The sequence below is a fragment of the Strongylocentrotus purpuratus genome, unplaced genomic scaffold (genome assembly GCF_000002235.5).
Source record: "Strongylocentrotus purpuratus isolate Spur 01 unplaced genomic scaffold, Spur_5.0 spur5_scaffold_14, whole genome shotgun sequence".
In the NCBI taxonomy this organism is placed as follows: domain Eukaryota; kingdom Metazoa; phylum Echinodermata; class Echinoidea; order Camarodonta; family Strongylocentrotidae; genus Strongylocentrotus; species Strongylocentrotus purpuratus.
The window spans coordinates 26,805,494-26,818,239 of NW_022145599.1; the positions used below are offsets into that span (position 1 = coordinate 26,805,494).

The window sequence follows — 12,746 nt, forward strand, 5'->3', positions numbered from 1 at the left end:
TATAATTGGATAATATATCATGCTTTCATTGATACAATAAATTGATTAGATACTACATGATATGTGTCTCTATTGTGATTTGTTGTGTGCATTTATTTTTTGATTGATTATAGTCCACTTGATGCTCCTGTTCAACAGACAAGGAGCCTAGAAAAGTTCTTTCCATTGCAGTTTCTTGTTGGTTTGTAATCTTAAATGGTCAGAGAACAAATTCAGCTTTGTTGCCCAAGGGGCATCCTTGATTTGCATTGAAAAATCCATAAAATGCAAGGCAACATGTGATTCCACGAACGGAATATCTCGGGATAGAGCGGTTTACTAAAATATTCAAATTCATGGATGTTTCTTTCCTGTGGACTATACTATAGTGGACGAGTTATTAAATAGGCCAATATCCTAATTTACTGTTGCATTAATTTGATATAATTGAGATAGGCGGAATCCAGGTTTGCTGCATAATTTGCTGTTGCTATGTCAGACAAACTTTGGGAATTCTTAGGGGTTGCCATTGGCTACTGCTGTAGTCAAATTTTGCATAAAATCTAAAAGTAGTTAAACTCGACTTTTGAGAAAAAAGTTGCACTGTAATGTTTTTACAGGAGGTGGCACTATACAACTTAAAAAAGCACACTGTCTTCAAGGGTTTAAAGAATAGACTATTTTCGTATCGAAATCAAATTCAATGCACAATCTTTGTTAAGTGCTTTGTTACAAATTATTTCATTCACCTGTTACAAATGATTATATTTTAGTTGTCAGCTATTGAAATAAAATCATTTCTAATAGGTGAATATAATACTAAAAAGATAATTATAATAATTATAGTGCTTATATAGCGGCTTACACTTACTTTATCAGAAGTCTCTAAGCGCTCTACAATAATGCAGCATAATTACCCTGGCTTTAGCAGTGTAGCTGTTACGTGTGCTGCGTTTCAAGGAATAAATTAAATTACATTACAAAAATGGGTCTAATACAACACTTTTTTTTCAAAATCCTCTAACATTTATACTTTTCTAGTAGTCACTGCAAGATCCCTGTATTTCTTTTATACAACTGAACATATTCTGTCCAAGTCCCCTCTCTTCATCTTTCTCCCTCACCCCACCTCTCTTTAATGAACCCACTTGAAGCGTCTTTATCTTAATCTTTCTCTTCTTCTATAATGCTCCTGTCCCATTGTGATCTCTAATCTCATCCATTCTGTCTTTTTATTTAAATATTATCTCTCTTTCACTTCATAACTCTCTTTCATATTTACACTTCTCTCTTCCTATTTCCTATTTTTCCTTTTCCCCCATCTCCTCCCTCCCCTTCTCATTTACATCCTGTCTCTCACTTATCCTTTCTCTTATTCCGTCTCCCTTACTCTATTTCTTCCGCCCTCTTTCTCATTCTGTCTCTCTTACACTTTCTGTTAATCTATCCCGCCCCCTCTCTTTCTCATCCTGTCTTTCTAACTCTCTTTCTCTCTCTCTTAATTTCTCCCACCCCCTCTATCTCTCTCTCTTATTTTGTCTTTTTTTACTCTGTCTCTTTATTTCTCCCCTCTCTCTCTTACTCTCTCATCCTGTCTCTCTTACCCTATCTCTTTATTTCTCACCTCTCCCTCTCTTTATCTCTCTCTCTCTCTCACTTATCATTTCTCTCCCACGGTCTTGTATTAGGAACACTTGAATATCAAAAGAGATACAATGTAGATATAAGGAAAGAAGGAAAGTGATTAATCAACACACACACAAATAAAATACATGTCACAAATAGTCTTTTTGTTGAATCTGTACAATTTTTAATATTTTTTTTGTAATTAAGATTTTACAATAATACTTCTGTGCATTTGATGCCCCAAAGTTTCATCTCTTCAATGAATCTCTTCTTTAAATCAACAACTGTCTAGAAAAGAGAATGAATGAGGGAAAAATATACTACACTTAATAGACAAAAAAAAAAGAATTCTACAAACTCGAGTCTACTACAAGAAAACATGTCGGATAAAAAACTGACTATTCAAAGGTTGTGAAAAGTGCCGTAAAACACTGGCAAATTGAAGATGACCAAGTCCCAGAACTAGAGCTGAGAACATGAAAATAATGAATGAATCGCACTTGCACAGCGGCGACAAATCAAGTGAAACATAAATATAAATTAGTAAGAATATATGCTTGACTATTGACAAAAAACATCTTTAAAAACCTTTGACACATAATAAGATGGCACCTTAAAATGTAATGATTGTCGAAAAGATAAAAATAACAAGTGTTGTGAGAGAGAGAAAAAAAGGCATGCAAATTAATGCCTTGTACATTGTACTTGCAGCTTTGTACTATGTAAATAAAACTATTCCACTTGAAAATTCAGCCTCTTTCACAAAACACAGGAGGCAGTCCAAAATATGAGAAATATTAGTTTTACAATATTACCTGAAATTTTGTGTGAAATACACAAAAAGAATCAAGCATTGAATGACCTTAATTATTCTGAGCAATAACTTATATTTTTGATACAGTAGATTCACCAAAGTTTATCTATTCAAATTTTTATATCCCTGTTTTCTATACAAGTTAAAATGGTATGACACAATCCAGATGAGAATTTTATTTGACATGTTATTTAATAAGAAGAATTAATTGCGTCAATTTAATTTTAAATTCTATAAGCTAAAAAAAGACAAGTTTCTGTTATCTTGTTGGGGGCGATGGGCCTGTTTTCTTATTTGCACGTTGAGATAAAAACGTTATCTCCTGAAATACTATACAATCAAAAATTTGTTACATTTATAGAATCATTACTCAGAAAAACAGCATTGTATTAAAAGCACACAACAGCTCAGTATAAATTGCAACTTTTCCTTTTTGTCCTTTTCCCCTCAACTAACATGTATAGTGTTCTTAAATAAGATACATAAAACACCTGAAGGTTTGATTGTCTCCACAAACGACGAAACATTACTGAAAAAATATATATCTTATGAAGAGCTGTCCTTAATACACATGATAAAAGTCACTATCATAAAAATTCCTATTTTGTATCTTGCCTTTACTAACGATTGAAACTACAAAGGAGATTTGAAACATAACATAGGAGTTGATAAAAACAGCTGGCACAGAGAGTTGCTTTGAAGATGATGATGGTAATGAAATGTCCTCCTTATGGATTATACATCAAAGATTTGGCAGCTGTTCTCCAAAGTGCTTTACAAGATAATTTGATTTGTATTCCAAACATTAACAAAAAAAATAAATTGAGGAGATAACAAAGAAAACCAGTAACATTAATATAACTCTTGGGTGTAAACACAAAGACAAGGTACACAAATGTACAGTAATAACTTAAATTGGCAAAAAATGAAAATAATGTACATTGAATCATATAAACACGGGAAAGTGCAATACCACATTGAACGAGACAACTTCAAGACAGAATCTGATTTGGTTTATCAATAAACCTGATTGTCAGAAAGTGGCAAAAAGATTGAACGCTTGTTATCTTTTACCACAGCAAGATGGCTGGTCTAAATTTGCACTTAATTTGAGCACGATGATAAGGAGCACAAAATTGTATTACTTTGGATAAAATCATTGTCTTACTGTTTCGGTAACAAGAATCCCTTTAAAATACAGGTAGTCCCATAGTGAAAGTGATGTAGTATTTTGTTCAAATTGTTTGGCTTTGTCTTATCAAAATATGAATTTGAATTCCGATGTAGATCCCTGATACATAGGATTATTCTTTCCGATAGCTTTGTGAGCCAAAATAAAAATGTGATTCATGAAGAGAATACTTTGTCTTTCACAAGTAATTCTTCTTTGTGTACAATTTACAAGTTTGGCAGTAAAGCTTGTCCAATTCCATGGCATATTCATAGTCAGTTAATCTTCATCAAGACACTTTCTTAGTTACTTACATACTTATATTTCCAATGCTTATTACACAACAATAATCTTCTCCTCGCCATTTATCAATACATTCACAATCAACGACAAAAATACATGGGTTAACATTGAGTAGCACACTAACCAGAGAAAGAGGATAGAAATCTACAAGGGTAACCGACAACATCTGACATTTTTCGCTAGAAGAAGGAAAAGAAAGTTACAACTTATATAAGACGCACTTTGCAAGAGAAACATTGCACCAAAATGCGAAAATCAACACGGTGACAATCTATGATACATACAATAGATTGCTAGATCTTTTTTTCATATTCATGTCATGAATGGTATAATAAATATAAAGTTAAAAGAATCACTATTTCCTTAGCTTTTTTTGTTGTTGACCCAAGTGTAAAATTTACGAACGCTTTTGCTTCTGACATTCCAATTTACTCACACTCTCTCTCTCTCTCTCTCTCTCTCTCTCACACTACTTCCAGAGAGTTTTTTTGCGTCGCAAACACTTATAATCAACAATGTCTGATTTCTGCTCATTTACTAACACAAATCATTTAAAAGCTTACGTAGTGAATTTCAAGCTAACTACGAAAATCTGTACAAATTTTCCATCTAGTGCCAAGATAAATTAAAGACAAAAACCATATCTCCTCCTTCAGCAACATGTGGGCTCCAAAACAGAACTGGCTTTAGAAACTCAAACACAAAATAGTTTAACATAAAAGGTAAAAATACTGAAAAAGTTTGAACATAAATGATTAATAATCATGAAAACACAGAAATGACAGACTCCCCTGTATTTCTGAGGCAAGGTTAGAGAGCAGTATACTTAAACTTTAAAATTTTCCTTTCTATGAAACAATGTCTAGATGATATCTAACAACTACAGATAAATATACAGATTCCTTCTAAAAGCTAGAGACCACCTAAACAGCAGGTGATATCCAACACACAACCAGAATTGGTAGCACCATGTTTTTCTCTCCTCTCTTCATTTATAGCATGAAAACCATCAACGAACCCCTTTTTCCTTCAACTTTTGTCCATCGTTCTCTATCAGAGCCACCCTTCAATGAAATGGAACATTCCAATACAACATGGACATTAATATCATGTGTTTTTAACCCTTTTTCATTGTTATGCCAATTTATGTACGACATCTACTCCCTTCCGATGAAATGGAATGGTCCATTTTGGATCGAACATGATATCTATATCATGCTTTAAGACCCTTTCCTATTGTAATGCCAACCATATCTCACAGCTACTTCCATTAAAGATGGACTACCACAAGTTATATTGAAATCTTCCAATGTTTAGGCAGTGCATTCATTCTGGATTCACCTATAGCTACTTTCAAGGGGGGTTTGGAAGAATTTGAGTGACATTTGTCCCTCGACAAACCTGTTTCCCCCTCTCCTGTGATGGTACAGCCCATATCATGACAAGATTCTGTGTTGTAATGGCATGCTCCACTGCAGCTTTAGGGGGTTTCCCAATCTGGGTTCTTCTCTTCATTTTTAGCACATCAGCTTATGTTTTGGTAAATTTTGTTCTTCTTTGTGAACTAAAAGAAGTCTTTCCACAAAAGAAATGAGACAATTGCTTTGGTGCATGATTAAAAAATCTTCAAAAAGACCATTTTCTGCTCCACAACGTCATTGCGAGAATTAGTTTGTACCCATGAGATAGGCTCTACTTGATACTTTTGGCAGAAATATTGAGGCATTTTATGTCACAAGACATACATCCCTCTATAGCACACATGAATTGAAAATGAATTAAAGAGAGAGAGAGGGAGAGAGAATGAGCAAAAAGTTGTTTGAGTAGAATTTACACCTTCCATCGCGGGATCAAGTATTCAAGACTTGTCCCGCAACTATGAAATTTCAGTACATTACCAAATACATCTTGGTATACCAACCTTCATCAATAAAAGATTTTAATCTGAATAGAGTAGTTTCCTACAATCCTCTTAAGAAAAGAAAAACATTGTAGAGGTATCATACATTGTATACTTATACAATACAAAATGAAAAATAAAGTCAGAACAATTGGAAGTAGATATCAAGTTGTAATAAACCCTTTCCCTGTATTCGTCGGGAAGGATTGAGAGTTGAAAGCCGTTTGTTTTTCTTTCAAACGTTTGAGCTTGATGAGATGCCGTATATCAGATGAGTTGGTACCAACACTACTCGAGTTGAACTCCTCCTATTGCCAATCCCTATAGAAATGTACTGATCAGCAAATTGGCACCTCTTGATGTCATCGTGCCTATCCAATCACCTTCCCCCTTATAGCACGCTTCATATAAACCACAGATCGTGTCTCAGAATTTCCTTCCGACTTTCTTAAGCTCATAAAAACGGTCATCTGCTTTCTCTCTTTGTTCTTGCTTTCTTGAATCAAAAAAATGTTCAGTTATTTTGGATGCAGTAAACATCGTTTAAGACAAGATGAATAGCTGCATCAAGGAATACCACTGGTTGCCTGCTGCTCTTAGTAAGGTGTGTACCTTGCATAAGCACCTCTATAAAGACTGGCCTATAATGGGGAGAAGAGAGAAAGAAAGAAGAAAGGTAGATAATGCATGATTAAAAGCAAACTATGGTATATTGAACATAACTATAATATGAATATCAAGCTAAATGAATGTTCCTAGTTGCGCACTCTTTGCTACAATCCAGGGATGTGATTGCGCTTAAAGCCTACAAAGGCCCATGCTTCCCTACCTCGATTCAAATATGACTTCAATTACATCTACAAATGTTTCCAGATTCTTTTAGCAGTATCCGTTGATCAAAAGAATAGTAAAACCTACACTTTCTGATTTCTCAGGTTAGCATATTCACATACCCTTCCCTTTCTTTTCTCAGGAATCTCCCAATAATGCATTATTTTTTTTATCTCAAGCTACATTAGTTTGAAGAAAAAAAGAGAATCTTAATAATTCAACAGAACATTGTACACTATAGTGCCACTACTTTGGTGTAGGTTATCAATTTAAAACAATTGATGACAAGAAAAGGGATCCTAAATCAACTTTAAAAACATGGTTTACTTTTGTTGCCGTTTTTCGTTTTATGAAATAAAAGGAAACTAATCATGTCTGATATGTGCAATAGAAACACAATAATGATCTATCCATATCAATATAGAAAATATTCAACATATTTCATTGAAATAACATCTGCAAAGGGGAAAAATACATAAAGGTGAACAATTACAGCAACAGCATCATGCAAATTGCTAACATTTAGCAAAAGAAATTCACAAAAAATAGTGAAAAAATGTAAACCTCGACTTACTTTTGATTTCTTCTCATAAGACAGTGGTGTGTGGAATTCTACTTCAATAATGCTTAAAAAAATTACAAACTCTTTTTTTTTTCTTTCAAATTTCTTGAAGTTGTCGTGCAGTGAACAATGAAATATTCATACGATGACATTCTTAAAATGGACTTGGTTTCACATGGACATCATTACCATATTAGAGAGTGCATATGTACACACCTAGCAGTCTGAAAGTCTGATCGAATGTTCAGTGTTATGAAACATTGAGAAGACTGTTACATCCAACATTCAATACCAAAATGGATATTCACTGGCTTCATATGATCCATTCGTAAATGAATTAGTTGCAAGCTGATAACTGGTTCATTATTTTTCTTTACATAAATCATTGTCATTACAGTTAATCTGAGCCATACAAAAATACCTTGAGTTATAAAATATTGATTACGGTAACATGATATTTTTTGAAAATATTAACATTTCTGCACATGACTTGGCTTCTGAATGCTTGAACAGGAGAGAAATTACTGATAATTACATGTTTTAAAATCAGATTTTGATTTTCCTTTTTAAGGTAAATTTTAAGGTAAAACTTATGGCGACAGCTGGTCGAGCAATTTGAAAATGCCTTTCTTGAGTTTGATTGAAAATGTCATGATATAAAACAGGAAGTATTCTTAAAAGGGTATATACAGACAAAACTGTTACAATGCTCTTTATGATGCACCGCTTTGGAGCATTAAATATATTTTTAGAACCTTACGAGTTACAAACCGTGGGTGCCCTTTCCATAAATCCATTACTGCTAGAAAAATACGATAAACGCATTAATTGATGGAGCGGATAATTTGTGTGGACAGTTCAAAATGAAGGAAAAGTACAATCATAGGAGAACAAATAGAATGTTGCTTTTTTTATTCAGCAACTATGACCAGACCTGACGCTGCATAAAAAAGGTAAATGAACTTCGACAGTGGAGTAACTGGCCTGTTATTTCTTTATCCAGATTTCGATATCAATTTGGTCTTTTAACCGTTGATTTCATGTGAATCTATTTGCGACTTGCTCCTCAAAATAATCGTGAGAGGATTTGACTCAAAGCAGTAATGCCTGTTCATTTCCATTTTCTGAACAATGACTACTCTCATAAGAATACAAATTATGCTAAGTAATGAATTCATGGTGCATGAAAGCCATATACAGTACTGCACAGCAATATCACAAGCCGTGGTGGTGTCTTGTTCAAAGCAATATTCATGAAAATCAGTAATACCATGCAAAAACATCCCTGACCAAATAGAAAACACCATTCAAATTTACACATATGGGTGCATAAACAATCTATCATGCTCGACAGTACAAGTCACAACAATTTAAAAAGGGAAATCCAACTCTTGTAATAAGTTCAATTGTATGAAAGAAGAAAAAATAAGATAAACAAAATGGCGAAAATTTGAAATAAATTTGACCAATAATAAGAAAGTTATGAATGTTTTATTTCCTCCTTAGTGCCTTTTCCCTTGGGGCACTACTCAAAATCTATCATGGATAGCATATTTTTATAGGTCCTCTAAAGAAAATATAGACCCTCATGCATCATAAAATTTGAAATATTGAAATTTAGTCATTTTTTGTGTTGGAACAAGTGGGAAAGTTGTCTGCCACTGCATTACAGATATATTACTAATTCAGCCAATTTGAAGAGCCCATACCTATAGTAATTACAACTTTCAAAATTTCATAGCTTTCTCATTTTTTCAGATTTTATTCAAACTTTCACCAGTGTACTCCTCTGATTTTTGTGCTTTTCTCTGGACTAGTTTGCTATCAAGGCTGGATTTCCTTTGAACAAAGTAACAATGCATTGAAGCTCTTAAGATATACATTTTACACTGAGAAATCATGTTGATATGAGTACAAAGGAATATGGAATATAGGGTAGATTTGCAGGGTTGCCTTTGGGAAATTTCCATATGCATTTAGATTTTCCCCCCAAATCCCAACACACCTGTACTTTACTAAACCAAAAGGTTTTGAAACCATTGTCTAAGAACTATTAATTTGTAAATCCCTTTATTATGCGCTCAAGGGAAACAAAAACTCATTGGGAATTTCCCTTCTGTGGCGTGTGGGTGTTATTGATATGTGCTCTCTATAGACTGGTTGAAATTTAATCGGTTTGGTATTGGATGATGACGTAGATCTCATACTAAAAGAGAGACGGTAAACTCAAAACTATGTAAATATAAAGAATATAAGATTCCGCAATTTAGTGAGAAAATGGCAACGGATCTATTTTCATATCAGTAACTACCATTTCTTTTATAACTCTTAGTAATGGAGATAATAACAATATATCAACACTTACAAAGCACTGTTAAACAAGTAGAAAACTATAAAGCATACTGAACAAAACATTACTGGTAATTAAAATACAAGAATGCATCCCTAATGCAGAGAAGAACAAGAATAGAAACAGGCTCATACTGTTTTTCGTCGGAAAGATTGATGGAGGCGAAATAAAAATGGGGAAATATACGGTAGAGGAAGGATGAATGAATACAGGAGTTGATAAACAGACAAGAAGAAAGGGGAGAGGGAGGCAGAGAGTAATAAGAAAACAAGAATGTGGAGTTTAAGTTCAAAGGAATGAAATGCATCAGAAGGACAATTAGAAGGGAGGATGAAAATACCATAAGTGAAGAAGGAGAGTTGGGAAATAGGTTTGTAATCTTCAATGCATGGTCATATCTCAAGAAATATTAACATCGTAAAAATATTAGAGTTTCAGAAATAATGCTTATACATACACAAGTGAAAATACTTAAACCGATACACAGCTTGCAACGAAGGAAAAGCCAGGCATATACATAAATTACATTACAGTCAACGGTATACAACCAACAACTTCTTGACATAATACAGTACATTTACTACATAACAGACTATTACTAGAACATTCTCATAACACTATATTCACTGCACTGCACGACCAATACCTCAAAATTTGCAACTAAAAAAAAAGGGGGGTGGGGGAGGTGATTGAACACGAAAACCAAAAGTGTGAGTATATGAATGTCTCAAAAAATAATAAATAATATCACAACCACTGGTAGAGAGAGAAAGAGATCAATTTCACAGTCGAAGATTTACCCTTGTAAGAGAGGGATATCTTACTCCGTATGCGGTGGCTGGGCCGATGGCGTGATGGTAAGGGTCGGCTGCGTACTCCCTGCCGTAGGGGATAGCGTAGGCTGTGGGGGTGGCGTAGCGGCTGATGTAGCCTCCGTATGTTGCGGCCGTTGCGGCAGCGCTCTGCAAGAGAAGATCAGTCTGGGTTGTGGAAACAGTTGTTTTGATATTGGGGTGTGGTGGGGAGTGGTAGAGGTTGGTGGTAGGGGTGATGGGGAGTAGGGCGTGGTGGGTGTGGAGATTGTGTTGTGGCAGTGATGTTGGAGGATAGTGAGTTTCAGAGCACAAAATTTGTATATTGTGATTTGCATAAAGTGACATAATTAGGCAAATTTTGTATAATGGCATAACGTTTCGTACAGTTGAAGGAGTCATGAATAGGTTAAATATTTGGTGTTTCGTTTCATATTTTGAAGGAAAATGCAGTGAAAAATTGGCATGTGATGTCGAGTGAGGAAAGCAATATTGAAATAATAGGTTTTGTGTGTGTGGTGGGGAGGGGGTGTTGAGGAGGGAGGGGAGGGGTAACAGGACCGGTGTGGGAGGGGCAGAAAGATGCGGAAGAAAGAAAAAGGGTGCAAACATATGCTTTGTTAGTAAATCATAAACAAGATGCCTCACAGCACAGCAAACACATGCAAACTCTATGATTTGTTAACCATGACTTTTTATGTAGTTATTTTAGAGAAAAAATATGGAATGCCAAACATGTTTAGTTGTAAACCAAAATACTTCTTAATGAATACACGTTAGTTGAAAAAGAGACTCAAGTCTGCCCTTGAATTTGTTTGTCACATAATCATTATTTAACCTTTTTGCAAAAATCTTTGACATTAAATCATTAGGGCATCTATTCATGAATGCAAAGTAAAGCATCAATTTAAAATAAAAATCTGGCTAAATCAAGATAAATTTATGTATGACAGGCCATGCTTATTTCTTAACAGTTCAAAAAGTTATGACGCATGTATGTATCTAGAACATACTTATGTGTGAATGAATGCTTGAAATATCTTATATAATTCCTCTAAGATGAAAGTGAACTCTTCAATGATATAGAAAAACAAAATTGCCAAAATAAGACATGTATATCAAAGTTTTTCAACACCATGGTACCTTTATACTAGCTCACTTTAGTCCTAATTCATGAAACGGTTTATAAGACAAATTTTGGAGGAAAAAAAATTAAAATCAAATCTCTAACATCTGGAAGATGAGTGAGAATGGAAAAGATGAGCCTAATGTACCTATTTTCTCACCAAACAAAAGCTACGTGCAGTAATAAATTTATCATATGAGTTATCACCTTGTATAGGGTAAAGTTGACTCCACCCCCCCCCCAAAAAAAAAATTTTTTAAAATGGCAATGTGTATTCTAATGGGAAGTTCTCAATCTGGATTAAATGAAATTTACTTGATCTAATTCTGATCTGTGGAAAATAAAACCCTTCCTTTAATTCAATTAAACTGATTTATTAACTTCTTAATGTGATGAAGTAGGAAGGGATATTGTAGAAAATACAAAAAGAAAACATGGAAGATACGAGAAGAAGACATGGAAGATTCTCTTTTTCCAGACAGAAAAACAAGCAGAAACATCATGCGTAACTAACAACTGATAAAGGGGAAATCCCTTCAATAGATGTATAAACAAATATACGTTTCAATCATGCATACAAATGTCATGCGTGCAGTAATGTGAACAAACTCAACATGCAACCCTTAAGGAGAGGAATGTGGGTGTTGTATACCTTATTATTTTCCCTCTACACACAGAACGATGCAGGGAAGGTAAGATGCACACAAACAAAAGATCCCGGGCAAAAGTTAATACATCATCACGATCTAATCATTCTTTTTTGCTTCATTCAACTGCAATCAATGCAAGCAATTTTACTGTTTCCAAAGCCATAATGTCTACTAGCTTTACATATTATCAAACAGATTTGTACAAACATTTTGCTTTCAGAGAACAGTTTCTCAATCAGGAGTAGATTTACGAAGGAGCATAAGTGGCTTGTGCTCCCCTTTTGAAACCCTTTATTTAATTTCAGTACATTTGAACAACAAAATTACCCCCTTAATTGTGCCCCCCCCCCCTCTTTCACAAATGGATGGATCCACCCAGGTGGTCATTAACATAGACGGAAACATCTTCAAGAAAGTTCCATTATTATGTCATGTTAAATACTTCAACAGTCCCGTATTAACTAGAGTATGTTGAATGAATTAGATAATATTTGCTTTACTGCAAAACAAAGCTACAATATTCTCAATAAACTTTGGTTGAGGGGAGGAGGGGGGGGGGGGGTATTGGCCTTTAATCACATTTGACTGGTGATAGATCAATATGTTTTCCAGCAAAGCCCCT

At 34.4% G+C, this 12,746-nt stretch overlaps 1 protein-coding gene across 12 annotated transcripts in view; it reads right to left on the reverse strand.

The window, feature by feature from the left end:
- Positions 1–1,766: 1,766 nt before the first annotated feature.
- Positions 1,767–12,746, reverse strand: part of LOC100890824 (RNA binding protein fox-1 homolog 3) — a 63,671-nt gene continuing 52,691 nt past the window's right edge. For 7 of the 12 annotated variants that reach the window (XM_030984598.1, XM_030984596.1, XM_030984595.1 and 4 more), the window contains 3 exons: positions 12,127–12,141; positions 10,337–10,516; positions 1,767–6,434 (listed from right to left, as the gene is read on the reverse strand). In XM_030984598.1, coding sequence (XP_030840458.1) covers positions 6,390–6,434; positions 10,337–10,516; positions 12,127–12,141 — 240 coding nt within the window. In that variant the 3' untranslated portion in view covers positions 1,767–6,389. The remainder of the gene's footprint in view (positions 6,435–10,336; positions 10,517–12,126; positions 12,142–12,746) is intronic. The other 5 variants (XM_030984599.1, XM_030984593.1, XM_030984591.1 and 2 more) reach the window with 4 other exon arrangements.